The 17,427-nt window shown below is 40.8% G+C and overlaps 2 protein-coding genes across 3 annotated transcripts in view; both read left to right on the top strand.

Moving 5' to 3' along the window:
• The window catches only part of LOC123957000 (adenylate cyclase type 9-like), a 32,431-nt gene extending 20,492 nt beyond the window's left edge, over positions 1 to 11,939 (top strand). Inside the window, exons 2-11 of one of the 2 annotated variants that reach the window (XM_046029597.1) lie at positions 1,144 to 1,316; positions 2,921 to 3,034; positions 3,477 to 3,733; positions 3,876 to 3,978; positions 4,714 to 4,922; positions 6,241 to 6,400; positions 6,686 to 6,828; positions 7,019 to 7,042; positions 7,334 to 8,519; positions 8,565 to 11,939. In XM_046029597.1, the coding sequence (XP_045885553.1) occupies positions 1,144 to 1,316; positions 2,921 to 3,034; positions 3,477 to 3,733; positions 3,876 to 3,978; positions 4,714 to 4,922; positions 6,241 to 6,400; positions 6,686 to 6,828; positions 7,019 to 7,042; positions 7,334 to 8,519; positions 8,565 to 8,693 (2,498 nt within the window). In that variant the 3' untranslated portion in view covers positions 8,694 to 11,939. Of the gene's footprint in view, positions 1 to 1,143; positions 1,317 to 2,920; positions 3,035 to 3,476; positions 3,734 to 3,875; positions 3,979 to 4,713; positions 4,923 to 6,240; positions 6,401 to 6,685; positions 6,829 to 7,018; positions 7,043 to 7,333 lie in introns of both variants that reach the window. The other variant, XM_046029589.1, reaches the window with a different exon arrangement.
• Positions 11,940 to 12,928: 989 nt separating this feature from the next.
• The window catches only part of crebbpb (CREB binding protein b), a 53,966-nt gene continuing 49,467 nt past the window's right edge, over positions 12,929 to 17,427 (top strand). Inside the window, 1 exon segment of the mRNA XM_046029580.1 lies at positions 12,929 to 13,798. Coding sequence (XP_045885536.1) covers positions 13,714 to 13,798 — 85 coding nt within the window. The 5' untranslated portion in view covers positions 12,929 to 13,713.

Below are 17,427 nucleotides of genomic sequence, written 5' to 3'. Positions count from 1 at the left end.
GCTTGTCATAACGACCTCTGCTGCAGAGGGGGGTATGAACAGGAGTTCAGTCACAAACCCTATGGACTCCTTGGTTATCTGTCTGAGTGACAAAGTTGGCAACAAAAACCCACACAGGAAGTGGGCCATATGTCTGGCGATGGTGATTCAAATTTGCTCTGTGGGAGTATCCTGGAGACCCAGGGGTCTGTGTCTGTGAAAAAGAGAGAAGAAATCGTACTGAGAGTGTGAAATGCACAGGCTTGTGCATTTTAAGGCATCCTACAATGTTGTAAAGCAAGTGAAATGCCTTGCCACGTTTTGGGCAAACTAGTCATTTGAGAAGGCAGAATTTTGGGATAAAGGTTGTACAAACACACACACATGCCTTATAGGAGTAATGGAAATGATAACATGTTGATAGAAGTGGGAGGACGCAGGTGTTCAAATATTTGGCCCTGGCCTGTTGTGTCTGAAACTGTTACTCTCATGGTCATGGGCACCCCGCATTCATTCAAGTTCACACAGAGATGCATGTGCCCCTTCAAGATACATAATATGAAAAAGTAATTATCTAATTACAGAGGAAACAGATTAAAAGCAATATATGTGAGCTCTTCTATACAGAAATTCTTCCTCAGGCTACAGAGGAGGGGCAGAGAAATAGGTGTGACAAGGAAGGTACAAAAGAAATGACATTGGGCAAAATGGATTTGTGGACCTTGAAGAAGTGTTAGCTCATCATGTCGTGGTGTTAGTCTCTTTAGCACACCCCTTTCTCTCTGCCTCACGTGTCTGATTCTAGACAAGAGAAAGAATATACAAAATCCACAAATGTGCACACATCATATCGATTTATATGTTTAGAGGAAAGAGAATGACTTATGTTCATGTCCTTGGCTTTTTCAACTAGGAGAGATTGATATTCACGGCTTCTCCTCTTGATTCTAGTTTCATGCACGAACCTGCTAATATAATTTACTGAGGTTATGCATCCTGCCGGGTACTGAGCCTCTGCTGAATCCTAAAAGAACTCCACAACCACCAATACCTTCATCCACACTGGAATGAATAAACCCAATTTAGGCCTGTTTCAGTTTCATCTGAGAGTAAGAACTGATCTGCCAGTCACATCCTCCTCTCTTTCTCTTTCTGTCTCTTCAGGCCTGAAGACCTACCTGATCTCTGGCAGGAAGGTGGAGCCTCACTCTCACTGTAGCTGCTCTCAGTCAGGGTTGGCTGGGCCTGAGCATGCAGATCCTCGGTGCCCGACTTCCAGGGTGCACACACCTGATGGGGCCCCTTCAGCTTGCACCTTGCCTCCGGACAGTGTCAAGGTTAGCGCACGCTATCTCTGGGGAAATTATATGAAACATCAGCCATACTGGGGAGGAAGTAAGAATTTTAACTGCATATCTATATTGCCTGAGGAAGAACACGTTCTGCTACAGCCTCTTTGATGTTCATCTGCTTGCTCTCTGTGTAGTTTTGTTTATGTGGGTGTATTAGAAGCTTTAACACATATTTTTCATTTTTTTACATGCAAGGAATGTCTCAAGTGGAGGAAGTGAAAAACAAAAGTAGAGTTTTTCAACCCTGTCATTACCAGGCATCTGAATTTGTTCTGTTTTTGCATGGTTTTTACCTTGGGTACATTGCAAGGTTAGAACATCATTGTTGATTTCCCTCTTCACTTTGCGTGTACCTTCGTTCCTGTGCTCACATACATGGATTTGTGTAGCACCTCAGGCCTCATTAAATCCTTATCACAAAGAATCTGACACCAAAACAAGAATATCTTAATAATTGGACAGTGAGAAAAGGTGTTCTCCCCAGTAGGCAGTCTACTGACCCATCATCATGTTCATCTCATCAACCCAGATCATGTCCATCCAGTGTGGCCTCTTTAGTTTATTTGTATTTTGTGCCACTGGGTCATGGACTCACCAAAACTGTGCAACACATTATTCCCTTATACATGCTTTAAATTCACCCCAATTAATCCTCCTTCTTCTTCCCCATGGTCCCTGCACAGACCTTTTAGCTCTCTGCCAGGCTAGATGGTGATGGTGGTGGGGAGCTTGGGGACATAAACAGTCAGAGGACGATGACTTGAGGGAAGAGAATCAGTGGGGGTCCTTTGTATGGTAATGAGTTAACTAAAGCAGAGAGACGGGAAGCCCCTTTCGAGTCTTTCTGCCTAAGACTTATGATTCCTACACTTCTGCGAGGTACAAGTACAGCTACGGTCACGCTGAAGAATCACACTCAGGGATCGTTAAAAAAAGGTTAATGACATTTGAATGTGCGAAAGCATTCATAGGGCAGGCGTGGTCATAAATGCTTGCTCGTTTAATGTAGCATGTAGGTGTAACACTATGTGCTTTCACTGTGTGTTTCTAATTATATATGGTGTGTGTGTGTGTGTGTGTGTGTGTGTGTGTGTGTTTTGGCTTCTCAATACAGTGTACCTTGCCCATGTCAGTGTTGTTCATAACACAGCTTAACTATCACACAGATCTTTTTCTCATACTCACACTTTCCATTCTCTTTCAAGAGGATGAGTGGGATGAAAATAAAGACCTTGAGCTTGTGTAGACCTCCTCTTGTTTACTCTCCATATCCTTTTCCGTTTCTCTTGTTACCATTGTACTCACTGAAATAAATAATAGTAAGCCAATAACAAAAATTATGATAACTGCATCCCGAGTTTAGGTCACAAGCTTTGTGTTTTTGCTACCCTAATGCTGTTGGGATCACAGCTGATGTATGTGTTTTGTCATTTTATTATCCCCAAGACTCTTGCTCTAGACCTCTGCCATCTTTTCATGTTTTTATCTGCTCATATCCTTTCCTTGATCTGTATCTCGCAATTTATTAAGTCTCTTTTATCTTTCCTGCCCCCATATCTTGCATCGTCCTCCATACTCCATCCCCTCAGTCTCCCTGTCTATCCTGCAGTGTGGTCCTGGTACCAGGGGAGGATCAGGTTCTGGAGGAAGGACCAGTGCACAATGGCTGTCATGACGATCAAAAGACCAACAGCAGCAGCAAGGTTAGCCTGTTGTTGTTACTGGAAACAGATGAGACTTTAAATAGTTAATCTAAAATGATACATGTTTTGAGTTTTCAGTTTAACCAAGAGCTTGGCACTATTAATGTGTTGTCCAGTATAGGATATTTATGTAGTTTTTTTTTTCATCACGTATCAGGGCATGGTGAACCAACTCTGGTTACATTCACTCAGGGCCAGCGGCAAAAAGAAGGACTCAAAAGTAGTTCAAAGAAGTAGAACTCCATGAACCCCAGATAGTTCATGGAGTTCTACTCCATGAACTATCTGGGGCATGTGCCAAAGACACATGCATTTAAATTGCTGTGACTGTAGCATACTCTTCAGCTTTATATTTATTCATTATTGCTGACCTATTTCCAAAGCAAAGACACAGCTTTGTTTTAGAACTTCAGGTCTTCTCTCTCCCCTCTCCTTGCCTTAGGAATCTTCAAATCTAAAGTGTTCCCCAGTGGTTTCTGCAGGCCGCGGCCCCAAGGCTCTGAACGGCCTCCTCAGTCCTCAGCTGGAAGCCTTGAACAACAGCCAGACGTCACTGTGTGAGATGCTGCAGGAGAAGGAGAAGAAGACGTGGAGCGGAGGAGCCATGGGCATGGACCACTCAGCGCTCATCCCACTACGCTCCAAGAACTTCAGGGAGAGGAGCGATGCTCACTTTGTGGATGTTATCAAAGAGGACAGGTTAGAATGACCTAAGAATAAATACATTAAACAAATCTGTAATATTTAAACTGTCAATCTCAGTTGTTAATGTGAATTTTTCAGCCAATGGTAAAAAAGCTGATGTAAAATGAACATTCTACTGACTTTTTTTCTGTGACAGCCTTATGAAGGACTATTTCTACAGACCTCCCATAAACAAGCTGAGCCTTACCTTCCTGGAGAAGAGCCTGGAGTCTGCTTACCGGATAAGCTATCAGGAGGAGGTGTGTGTGTGTTAGAGCTTTTTATTGTGCATGGCATAAATGGTTATTTTGTGTTTAATGGATGTTCATGCATATACCGACGTCTGTTTATTTTTCACTTTATCCATGAATGCTATGAGCTTAACGTAGTTGTCTTTGGTGTGACTGTGATCTGACATTTGTTCAGAGTTTTACAACAGTGCATTTTCATGGCTCCAGTCATCCAATCTCTGCTGTCTCTATCTGCGAGCGTGAAATCTACGTGTGTGTGTGTGTGTGTGTGTGTGTGTGTGTGTGTGTGTGTGTGTGTGTGTTCATTTCTGTCTCCCTGTTTAAGTTTTTCTGTGTGTCTGTGTTTTCTCTGGGAAGCCTCTTATTCCTGTGTTATGACCAGACTGCTCAGGACTGCGGCAAAGAGAAATCACTGCAGGACCTCGAAAGTACTTTTGTATTAGGTTGTGAGGTCCTCTGCTGGTGTAACCTCAGATGTGCATCTCTGATGGCTGCAACTCTTGCTATATCTCTAAGTCTAGTGTCTGAGTCATTGACATGGTAATTAGGATAGATTTCAGTGGAGTCTTATATCAATAATTAAATCATTGTTGATTGCTGGAGAATTCATTTTCAACTCATCCTAAATGGTTGTTGATTGTGCAGTTATGCAGCTGCTCCTTAGTTAGGTTGAAAAACCTTCTTAATTACTACTTACTTGTATGTTTATTAACATACCTCTGTCTGTCTCTCTTTCCCTCCCAGGTGGAAACCCAAGCAGCAGTTCAGACTTTTGCCAGTCCAACATTCAGTTCTTTTCTGGACATGCTGCTCTGCTGTTTAGTGTTTCTGGCTCTCTCACTGGCCTGTTTCCTTCGACCACTTGTCACCCAGCAGAATCTGTCCACACCAGCAGTCATTCTGACAGCTGTGGCCACCTTGTTGGAGGCTGTTGCTCTGCTGTTTGCTATACGGTGAGATGTTGAATATATAGTAGCCTACAGGTCTGAATGTTAGGTTTGAGTTTTGCAGTGACCCAAGAATGGGAGCTGGAGAAACGGTCATTTAATAACAAAATAATGCTGAGGGATTTGGGAAGTGTGGCACAGGAGTGGAGAGTGTGGCAGAGAAATGGTGGTTTGAGTTGGTGCAGAGTGGTGTGGCTCAAAGTGTGGGAGACACTGGCAAAGACACATTAGCAAAAGACACAAGAAACACTAGAAGCTAAGTTGGCTGACAGTATGTTACACAGCACAGTAAAGACAGAAATAATCTTGCACTAACTGACTGGAGACCAGGAATATTTCAGGAGGCTTAATGAGATGATTGCCAGGGGGTGTGAAGATGAACCAGCTGCCCAGAGATGATGACCACGCCCATACACATACATACACACATGCCACAAGGGAAAAACAAAACACATAGAACAAACACCAAAATATAACAGGAGTCACAGATGAACTTAAACTAATGGCCCAGATCTACCCTCCGAGACGATGTCAGAGGACCCTCCACATGATTAGAATTTATCGTTACATCTGGGCACCAAATCTTTTTTTTCTCTGTTTTTAATTTTTTCCTGTTTTATTTTAGAGTAACTTCATTTAAAGGCAAAACACAGCATAAAACTGTCAGTTTACTTCACATTTGACATTTAGCAAGCTGCTCCTAACTGTGCAACTTTAACAGTTCAGCTGTGACAAACTGCACTGTGATTTACAAATGTCCTTCTTAATATAAGAAGAATAAAGAATAGAGGCTTAGAAACTGTCTGGACGAAAAATAGTTTTAAGAGAAATTGACTATTAATTATTTTTTTGTGGAGCTGAATGAGACTTGTGTAATCTGTAAGGAGAAAGATTTTTCCAGGAAAACAATCGAACGGAGCACATCTTACTAGTATGCGAGGTACAGGGGAGAGGAGAGGGAAAGAGAGTTGCTCAGTTTTGGAATGGTATATAGTTAAAATATATTGTTATTGTTGTCTTATTGTTTTTCCTACCTCCAAGTGATCCCCTCAGTGAGAACAACCTGACCAGGTCTCGGAGCGACAATAAATAAATTGAATAAATTGAATAAATTGTTGGTACCCTGATATTAAATTTAAACTGACCCTACGTTTGTGTTCATGTACTGAGAAGCTTTGTGAATACACTCCAAGGCTGGAATCAATTTATTATTCAGGTTGGGATCAGGGACACTCAAGTATCAGATAAACACTTAATTGACATTATTTTTAATACATCGTAATGATCTGTATATAAATCACAGCTTCCTGTTTTTCCTCCCCAGTATGGCTTTCTACCTGGACAGTGTGCTGAATTGCACTCAGGTGCTGATGAGAGCGGTTTCAGGCTGGATAGCGCGTCACTTTATAGGAGCATTCCTGGTGTCCCTGCCCACTGTGGCCGTCTTCTCCCACGTACCCTGTGACATGCATCTCTCCGTCCAGGTTGACTTTAAATGTGATATTTCTTCTATGTTTAGAAATGGATCACGAGTGTTGAAATTTATTCCCTCTCATTAAAATTCTGTACTGTAAGAGGTGAGTTTTGCTTCTGACCAGTAGAGCACCTCATCTATTGTGCTACCATGCTTTCCATCTCTGACTGAATTATGTTCAGCATATGTCTTTAGTTGTATAGTATGTTAATATAGTTTACAGTCAGTGTAATTTATGTGATAATCTCATGGGCTCTTTTGACTAACGACTCCATGTGCCCCATATTTTCCCCAGTTCACCATGTTCATCTGCTGTGCAGTCATCATAGCTATAATTCAGTACTGCAACTTCTGCCAACTCAGCTACTGGATGCGCTCAACTCTAGCAACTTTGGTGGGACTAGCACTGCTTGCCTTGCTCTTCAGCTCCCCCTGCAGGTATGGAATACTGAAGAGAAGATTGTCCAAAGATTTAAATGAAATGCATGTTCAGTAATAGTGTAGAGACAATGTGGTGACACTGGGTTACTCCTTAGAATTTTAAGAAAATATTACGTCAGTGTTTGAAAGTGTGGGATTTCTAGATGAACTTGCATTAATTTGTGCTATTTGTGTTCATCTCTTCCAGTGCCGCTAAGAGTCTGTTTTCTTGGTAAGTGGGATGATTACTGTCAGTAATTATTCCTTAATAAATTGTACCTGCTCATTGACTAATCACTTTACTTCTTTTTGTTAGACAGTTGCTAGTAACCACTCTTGTATGTTGCCTGCATGATGCACAGTTGACAATTTTGTTATGTGCAAGCAACTTGCCAAATGCTTCCATAGTTGTGGTGTTTATTTACCGCAATAGAAGCTGCAAATATATTTTCAGACTCATAATATTTAGTCTAACCTTCTGTTTAACTATTTTCCTGCATTTCATTATCTCTCTCTAAACCAGGTCGGGAGGCCAGAACAATAACAGCAACAGCTCTACTGTCATGTCTGACAGCCAAGCAGACCCAGATCCACAGCCCAACCCACAGGACCTACTGGGCCCTGAGGCCTGCGTGGCCTTTTTCCTGCTTCTTCTCCTGGTCTGGTTCCTTAACCGTGAATTTGAGGTCAGTCACCGCCTGCATTACCATGGTAACGTGGAGGCTGATCAACACCGGATCAAGATCCAGAACATGAGGGACCAGGCCGACTGGCTGCTCCGCAATATCATTCCCATCCATGTGGCCGAGCAGCTGAAGGTCACCCAGAGCTACTCCAAAAACCACGACAATGTGGGTGTCATTTTTGCCAGTATTGTTAACTTCAGCGAGTTTTATGAGGAAAGCTACGAGGGAGGCAAGGAGTGCTATCGTGTCCTCAACGAGCTAATTGGAGACTTTGATGAGCTGTTACGGAAGCCTGCCTTCTCAAATATTGAAAAGATCAAGACTATCGGTGCCACGTACATGGCAGCAGCAGGACTCAATGCGCAGCAGTGTGCAGATGCGGCACATCCTCATGCCCACCTCCGCGCTCTTTTTGATTTTTCCCTGGAAATGATGCATGTGGTTGACGACTTCAACAAGAACATGCTGGGCTTCGGCTTCAAGCTACGCATCGGATTCAATCACGGGCCTCTAACAGCGGGGGTGATTGGCACCACTAAGCTTCTGTACGATATCTGGGGCGACACAGTCAACATTGCCAGTCGCATGGATACTACAGGTGTGGAGTGTCGTGTCCAAGTCAGCGAGGAGAGCTATTGTGTGCTCAGTGGCATGGATTACGAGTTTGATTACCGTGGCACAGTTAACGTCAAAGGGAAAGGTCAGATGAAGACTTTCCTGTACCCTAAGAGCAGTGACAGTGGCCCTGTGCCTCAGTACCAACTCTCAGTCTCACCAGAGATCCGGGCACAGGTGGATGGTAGCATCGGGCGCTCCCCCACTGACGAAATCGCAAGCATGGTGCCCACAACTAGCATAAATTCAAGCAGTACCAATACTGCAGTGCCCAGTGCCAGCTCTTGTTCCTCTACTACCATAGGGCTAAGCCATGAGAAAGAGGTGGACAGCCGTGAAAGACGTTCCTCTACAGAGACTTCTCATAGCAGGCGACCGCTGTCTCACAGTGGCATGACATCTACACATGTTACCAACCGAGATGGCCATCCTCCATCTGCAAATAACAAACAGCTCATCATTTCATCCTCGGCCCAGCAAAATACTCCCCAAAATTCCACAACAATGTCCCAGAAAGATATCAAGAAGGACAAACGCGAGGATGATTATGACGGCAGTGTTGGAGAGTTAACCAGGCTTTAAGAATTTGCTACAATGGCGCTTTTATCATAAATCCTCTACCCTTTAAGCTGTCGTTCCTGCCAGCTGGAATTTGTAAGAATGGTTGCACATTTGGTCCTAACAAGAGAGGAAGACCCACAGGCATCTTTCCTGCCTCAGCCTGGCAGCAGGTTGTTTTTAGTGTAAATCTGATTGGCTGATATTGTCAGTGGAGGGTGCTGGCTTGACCACAAAGTGAGCATCCACAGGCAGGAACACACAGAGAAAACAGGGAAGATGTGATGGCTGACTCTGAACCTTCTCTTGCCTGCTACACATCCCGTCGTCTCCCATTAACTTACTTGATTATCTGTACACCTTTAATCTTAATTATTTCTTTCAAATGTCTTTTAAGTGCCTTTAGAATAGAATAATGTGTAGACTAAGCCTTTTTGAGTAAGAGAGGAAAAACATAAAGGGAAAACTGTAAATAAGCACATTTTTTGGAAAAGAGGCTTTGCTTTTGTTACAATTTTACTTTGTAAATTATGTTTTGCTATGATATTTTGCCTTTTATCAAGGAAACTGCAGCAAGCTGACCTTAAATATGGAAAGTGCTACAACGTGAGGCGAGTCACAATATGTGTCAAGTGAACATAAATAAGATGTTACACCACGATACGTATTTGTAAGATTCTGCACTAGAATGCTGCATAGCCTGTTTCCATGAACAGAAAACCAGAAAACTTTTCATGAAAGACACAACAGAAGCTAATCAATACAGGCTAAGGGCAGACGAGGCCGTTCTGCGTTTTGTGTGAGTGTATTTGCATGTGTACGGTGTGTGAGCGTGTGTTTGTATGTGTAGTTAAAAGGTCGTGGGGGGTTTAATGAGAAGAGGTGCCTATGAGTTACTCAACTGACTTGGTGAAACAGCAGGATGACAGTTTGGGAACGCAGTTGAGAAAAAATATCTTGGTTGCTGATGTGGCAGTTTTTTCTCTGGCCTCGGTTAAGATCTTTGTATTGCCTCAGTACTGAGGCATGACAGCCTCAGCTACTCTTAATCAGCATGCTTGCAACAACAGCTCCGTAGATGAGCTGTTACCAGTGTTTGTGCCCTCCCCCATGACCCAGGCTCTTATGGGAACTCAAGCTGTGATTAGTGTTGATGAGTATTTCAATTGATCCTACAAGGCACTGTGCTACCTGTAGAGTGACTGTAGCTGTAGATCAATTTAGAGAAAACAACTGCCTAGGTTTGCTATGGATTACACTGTGTGTTAGTTACTAGTGCTTTTAAGACATGGATAATCAAAGTGGAATGTCACAAATCACAACTAAATGTGTTTTATTGTAAACTTGAACTGTTCATGTGAAGCCTTTCTAATTTCTTTAATTTAAAGACATTGCTGGATGGCTGCATTAGCTGCTTCATACTTTCAATGGCATGAAACTTAATATAATAGCATTGTAAATGCAAAGGCAGTGCACCAAATGTATTTCATATTATTCCTGAGGTGTTTTTGCTCTTTCTTGTCAACATCGCTCTGGCTGTTACATTTTCTTCCTGTCACTGTTTCTTAGGAAAAGGGATTGTGTGCTCAGAGGCAAAAAAAAGTTTTACCATGAAATCCACTTCTTCGCATCTCCCAGCATCTTCTTTTGGACATTTAAATATCCTGAACTGCACATTAACCTCATATTTTAAATTGCCATTTCATAATCAGTACTTTTAAGTAATAAAGGTAACACGAAGAACCACTTTGCCTTCTTTTATCATCAAATAGTTTATTACAACTGCCGCATTCAATATTACCCTAATAGTTAAATAATGTGTTTGCTTTGAAATGTGTGAAACTAGGGTAGCTTGTGCCTTTTTAACTTTGAACTTTGAACTTGATTTTCTTTATATTATTTTCCACTGTCTCCTCTAAGTTTCTTTCATTTCTTAAGACACTGAATATTTGTCAAAAGCTTATGGTATATGCATAAGCAGGAGAATGTTTACTTTGGCGCTTAAATTACTTTTGTGTAAGTTTTCTAAAGTCATGAAATTTGAGCAGTGCCTTTTCTTGCTAAACACAATTAAATGTAAACACACCAAACATATTCAACAATAATTGGCCTTGTTGCAGTTTTTGAATTCCTTTTTGTTTGGCCTTTGTGTACTGTATGTATTGCTCAGATGGAGTTTGGGTTTGAAATGCAGTAATAAAAGTTTAACATCGCTTGTTTGAAAGCTAAAATTACCTTATTTATGCTTATGAGCACACAACCCTTTGTTTATACTTCAATAAAGGGACACTTAGAATCATTTTGTTGTTAATATCCAAGATTAAGAGCTTGACGTGTTAAGTGAGGTCATGATCCTTGAGTGTCAGCGTATAAGCTACATTTCTTCTTTCTTCTTTTTTTCTTGGTAATTTTGATAAACTTTTTTGAATTATGCATTTTTATAAATTTTTTTCTGGATTAGGATTTTATCTGGTCAAATGAGATAGAGGTGTAATTACTTGCCACTTGTTTTTTTTTTTTTTAATTCCCCCTCCACCCCTTTATGTTTCACTGCAAACATGAGCTTGTTGATTTGCTTTGATCGAGGTGTAAGCGACATTCTGAACAAGCAGAATGGCATACTGAGAAAATGTTGATGCCAAAGAGTGTCATTGCCATTTTTGTATGTTACGTCGTGTCCCCTCCTTAATTTGTAAGATGTGTTGTACACGTTCAAGAAAGGTAATTTATATATTCACTGTTATAATATATTTGCACAAGGCCCTCATTTCTTTGTACAGTATGCCTTTATATTGTATAGTATCGGAGCATTTTATATTATTTCTATAAGCGCATCACTAGTGTATTAAATAGTCTAAAGAACTGGGTAATTTTAACAATGTTGGAATAATACTTATGTGTTGATGTACACACCTGCATGTGTGTAAAAAAACTGTTTGAGTAAATCTGCGTGGTTGTGTTTGTTTGGGAAGGGATGCTCTAATCTTAGCAGGATCATGACCTGGACATTTTAGTCTAATTATCATCTAAAAAAGTATGACATGCTAGGATATTAAGGCTTCCAGCTTCAATCAGCTTTCCTTTTCCTTTTCTTTTTTTAATTCAAACTGGTGAGACACTACTAGATGTCTGCAGGTAGGCAATATTTCAGTTGCCTGCTACAGCGAAGTTTTAATGAATTGACTGATTTCTTTGAAAATGTTTTTGTATATAGCACGCTAATAGGTATGCAAGTGAAGGTTAAAATTTAATAAAGTCAGTTGCTGAGAATTGTTGTCCGATTGAATTTATAACTCGTACACTACATCTGATTCTGTATTTACCAGTGGTGGGTTGTAAACGTTCTCAAGTATTCTTCAAAAGTAGCCAAAAACTTTGAGGTATTTGTACTTTAATTGGGCATTCTGCTTTATGCTGTTTATGATGTATTTTGTATTATGCTACTCCAATGCCTTGAAATTTTACTTTTACAGATTAAGATTTTACATAAAACGACATTAGATCAGTTTATAAAATATAAAACACTGTTATAGGTTAAACTACACGACTCATGATTAAGTAGCTTAAATTTGTTCCACCAGCTGCTCACATGTGAACGAATCAGTAATGATAATCCAATAATATATACAAAATAACAGGGACTGTTTTGCTGCATAATGATGCTTGCACATACTGATGATACATTAAATTAATTTGGACTTTCTGTAGCCAATTTAAACTTATATTTATATTATATAACTGTATATAGCAATGACTCACATTTTACAAGCTGATAATATGCTTTGTATGCTTAACAATAGCTGTCAGATAAATGTTGTGGAGTATTAGTAAAGTACAATGCATGAGTTGCATAAAATGGCAATAATCAAAATGCAAGTACAGTACTTAAATGTAGGGAACATTAGTTACTTTCCACCACCACTGGTAATGCAATAAGAATAAAATAAATATAAGCTATAGGAACTGTTGGGTATTTAAGTTTTGTTGTTTGTGTATTAACCTCGACAATGTATTGTTTTCCCCCTAAATTGAGTATTTTGTATTCGTTGTAGTGACTGTTATGTGTTTGTAGAATTTGAAGCAGGTAGCACTTAAAATTTCAACTTAGTGGTTTTATTCCTCCCCTAGAGGCAATTTCACGTACGTCCACATGACGCACGGTGGGACACAGGTTTACGTCAGGGCGTCATAGCGCGACACCTCCTCCTCCTCCCCCCACAGTCTAGCTGGGAAGAAAAAAAAACTTTTTTTGTATCGGAGGAATCAACAGCCGCCATCTTGACGCGGCTCAGAATCGGGATTTCGGGGGGAGCATTAATTTTAAAAACCGATCGGAGGCACTCAGACCGGGCTCAAACGGCTTTTTTCGTCTAGAAAATCGAAGTGTTAGTCCTTCCGATGAGAATTAATGCAAACATGTGAGGATTACATGGGTTTTTATCGTCTCGAAAGCCCACTGTATATTTGATTTCCCTTTTAGAGAGCGCCGCTTCTCGCCGTATCTCCGTTCCGAGACGCTGTATTTACCAGGAGACAGCGACGAGAAAAATAATCCACCTCATAGAAAATATTTTTTGAATTTTGCTCTTTTTATTTAAGCCCGAGATAGATTTTATGGCCGCTCGTTTCGACTGCGAAAAAAATGATTCTGTACAGACGTGAAACCGGCGATCTGCGGAGAAAGGGATTTGCTTACGCCTTGTGTAATATTTTATGATTGATTTTTATTTATTTTTTTCGAACTTAAATAATTTTTGGACGTAATTATTGAGGATAATTATGTGGGTGTTGGGTGTTGGATTATCATGGGGTGATCTTCGGTGGCGAAGCGTGGCGCTGTTGCCTTTCTTTTGAAACCTTTTTCTCCAGGCAGCATTTCGCCAGTCTGCCGGTCCAAAAAAAAAAGCCCAACAAAAAAAACCAAACAGTTGAATTGCTCCTTTACGCGCAAAGTTACTAGTTATTACGAGGTAGAGGCAGATAAGTTGAACTGTTCCTGCTGTTATTTTTCCTGCATCATCATCCATTCATAAATCCGACCAGGATGGGTGACAATCTGCTAGATGTCGGACCCCCCACTGCAAAGCGACCCAAGCTGAATTCACCTCTCTCAGGATCAGATGGCCCAGGTAAGGACAGGACACGGTTTTACAAATGTAACTTACTGACAAGGAAGGTGTGCTAACTGGCAATGACGTTTATGTTTAAAAGCCCTGCACAGTCTTGCTCCTTTTTTTTAGACTGGATGCACCCGCCTTTAGGTGAAGCGCTACGGCCAAGTAAGCCCGTCAGCTACTTCAGTGGTGCTGTGCAAATATCACAGGAAAACTGTACTTAAAAACTCCCTGAAGGATTGTTTGATTACATCTACAATTGGTGTGAAAAGTGCAAACTCATTGCTTCTTCTTCATCACACGAGAATTATCCGGCAGAAAGAGAGCGCTCCCAACTTTTCCACCTTTCAGGGTTAAAAATGATAACTTAATAATAGTGTTTAACTTACCCAACATCACATCACTGACATACAGGTGAATAAAATGTTGAGCGAACATCTGCAGGAGACGTGTCCTTTTCCCCATTAACACCTGGGCTGGTGCTGTCTTGAGTAACATTCATGGCACCTGTACATTTAGTAGCCTACCCACCAGCACAGAGGAGCATGCTGCCTCTGTAAGCTTGGAGTTGGATTGGACTTTTTTTGCACATTGACACCTCAACAGTGCAGACTCTTGACAGCACAAGCAGTTGAACCTGTGTTATCTTATAGAAAGATTCTCTCTCTCACCACTAGGTCAGCGTGCCACAGAAAGGATCAGCCCCTCTTTCATTCAGCAAAAGGCTTGAAAAATGATATTTGGGAAAAAATCTTGGAAGATTACATGTGTGTTTTACCAGCATCCAACTTTTCTGCTGCCAATTTATTTGGCTAGCAAATGTGCATAACACACATATAACCAGTAAATGGTCTCCCGGTGTTGTCCATGCCTTCATTTGGTTAATGTGGTTAGTGGTTGAGGCAGGAATATGGGCATTTACAGGATTGTTTGTTTGATGTGACAAGTTTTAGCTTTATTTATAATTGATTTATCCCCCAGGATACAATCTTATACATCCCTAATTGTATGACCTCAGGGACATTTGACAGTGGTCATTATATATTCTAGATACCAACTATTATGACCATGTCCAGGAGGAGGCCCTGAGCGTGTAACAGGGGCATTTTTGGACAACTTCAGCGTTAACATAAGCCCTTTTCACCCACATACATTTGCTGGCTTTTCATTAAAATGCTGTGTTGTGTTTGTCTGTGAATAAAGAGATGAGTCAATATTTTTCATAGTGACACTCCCAGTTATTTGATTGAAGCGAGGAACTAACAGTTTGAACCCATCAAACTCGAGATATATTTTTGACCGACACTGACAGTCACTAAAAATGGGAGCTGCTACCCATTCGAGTCAAGATGAAGCAGAGTAATAGTAATTTTAAAAAATTGGCACCAGAGTTCCACATTGGCGGTTTCTCCAAAACTAAAAACTGACTTCTTTTTCAAACATTTACCAATACTTTTGGTATCTCTTCGTCTCACCAGGACCTATCCTAACATGTATGATACTGAATAGATAGTGACTCGCACATTGAAGAGAGAACTGCTGATGCTGTCTGAAAAGTGGACTCTGCCATTGCATAGGTTGGAAAAAAAGGATTGATTTCTCAAGAGGAAAGCAGTGAAAGGAGTAACGTTGGGTGGCTATGTTTTAAGGGTAGAGCTGTGACTAACAATTATTTTTATTGTTGGTTAGGCTGCTGATAATCTTTTATCAATTTAATTGTTTCATCTATACTATGAAAATAACATCCATTACATTGTCCCTGTGTCCTGGGTGACGTCTTGTTTTCTCCGACCTACAGTCCAAAACCCGAAAAGAGATTCTGTTTACGATGGTATAAATCAGAGAAAAGCAGCGACACTGGAGAAACTGCAAGAAAGATTATCAAAATATTTGCAGATTACGTTTCATGGCCGTTGACTAATCGATTATTTGACTAATCCTGCAGCTCTATTAAACAGCTGACAACTTCCCAGTGAACGTCTGCTGCTTTTACTGCAAGAGCGTATTTTTGAGTTAAACTGTTTGTTTTTTTATTTACAAAGGCTGAAAACAATGGTGTCATGCACCACTTTCACTATGCTTAAAAGCTAGTGGTAAAATACTGCTTGTTTCTTTATGAGCCATCCAGTCAAGGGTCCATCCAGCACTGTTACCCTGCTTGGCACATCCTAGTTGTGTTTGTGTGTATGTGTATACTTACTGTGTACGGAACAAAGCTTTGATGGTATTCTTTGTGCAGTCGCTAGCACCAAGCATTGAAACAGCATGTACCGTCTGAAGTCAGTTTTGGTATTTCACCACCACAGCCACTTCTTAACTCTTGTCTTCTGGTGAGTACATAAAGACGAGTGCAGTCGCTTAATTTAAATGGCATTGTAGATCAGAAACATCTGTTTGTCATTTACAATCAGCTGAGAAATGTGACGTTTCTTTGTTCGGTCTGTCTTGTCTTCTGTGGGCGGATGTATTATCTAGCCAGCTGACAGTCCTCGGTCTTCAGCCAAGGTAGCTCATCTTCTCAGACGGGTGACAGGAGCTTTTGCTGGGCAATAAAGCAGCCCGACACTGAGACCCCTCTCCCTAACTGCCTCACACACACACACATTCAGTAACACATTGCACAGTGTCTCTTGTAGACCTGCTCTCTTTGAAGTCATGGATGCAGCTCAGGGGCTTAAGTACACTGAGAAGATTTTAAGTGCCAGGCTGCAGATGGGAGGATAAGCACATTTTTTTTTTCTCCTTGAGTTGAAAAAGGCCTAATTCTGAGAAAATTAGGAGCCTGTAGCGGGCAGCCTTACTCCTTTTACTATGCCTTTTTTTTTTTTTTTTGGTTTGTGCACACATACGTTTACGTGTTTTCACTGAATTGGAGTGAAGTAGCAAATGTGTGTATAGAACAGAACATTACAAAGAAAGCAAATACAGACGACATTTATTTTGGATAGCACGTGAATATTAGTTTTCCCCACAAACCTGTAGTAATAATAATAATAATAATAATCCTTATTTGTAGAGCACTTTTCAAAAACAAGTTACAAAGTGCTTTAACAAGTGTAAAGAATAATACAAAAAACGATAAGAGCATGAAAATTTAATATAAAATTAGTAAAATACAATAAAATAAAAGGGATAAAATAAGATAAGTCAAATAAGATCGGGAAAAGCAATCCTATAAAAGTATGTTTTAAGAAGGGACTTAAAAGAGTTCACCGACTCAGCCGACCTGATTTCCTCGGGCAGGCTGTTCCAGAGCCTCGGGGCCCTGACAGAAAACGCTCTGTCCCCTTTAGTTTTCAGTCGAGACTCTGGAACAGACAACAGACCTCTGCCCGAGGATCTCAAGGTACGTGCTGGTGCGTATGGGACTAAAAGGTCAGAAATATAACAAGGCGAGAGACCATGAAGAGCTTTAAAAGTGATCAATAGAATTTTAAAGTCAATTCTAAAACATACTGGGAGCCAGTGTAATGAAGCTAAAATAGGAGTAATGTGGTCATATTTCTTTGTTCTGGTTAAAAGCCTGGCAGCTGAGTTCTGGACAGTCTGGAGTCGATCAATAGATTTTTGGGTTAAACAGGTGAAAAGGCTGTTGCAATAATCCAGGCGTGATGAGATGAAGGCGTGTAAAATGGTCTCGGTGT

This window comes from Micropterus dolomieu, linkage group LG02, assembly GCF_021292245.1.
Source record: "Micropterus dolomieu isolate WLL.071019.BEF.003 ecotype Adirondacks linkage group LG02, ASM2129224v1, whole genome shotgun sequence".
Lineage (NCBI taxonomy): Eukaryota > Metazoa > Chordata > Actinopteri > Centrarchiformes > Centrarchidae > Micropterus > Micropterus dolomieu.
The sequence above is the reverse complement of the archived record's forward strand: the minus strand, read 5'-3'. Positions and strand labels throughout refer to the sequence as shown.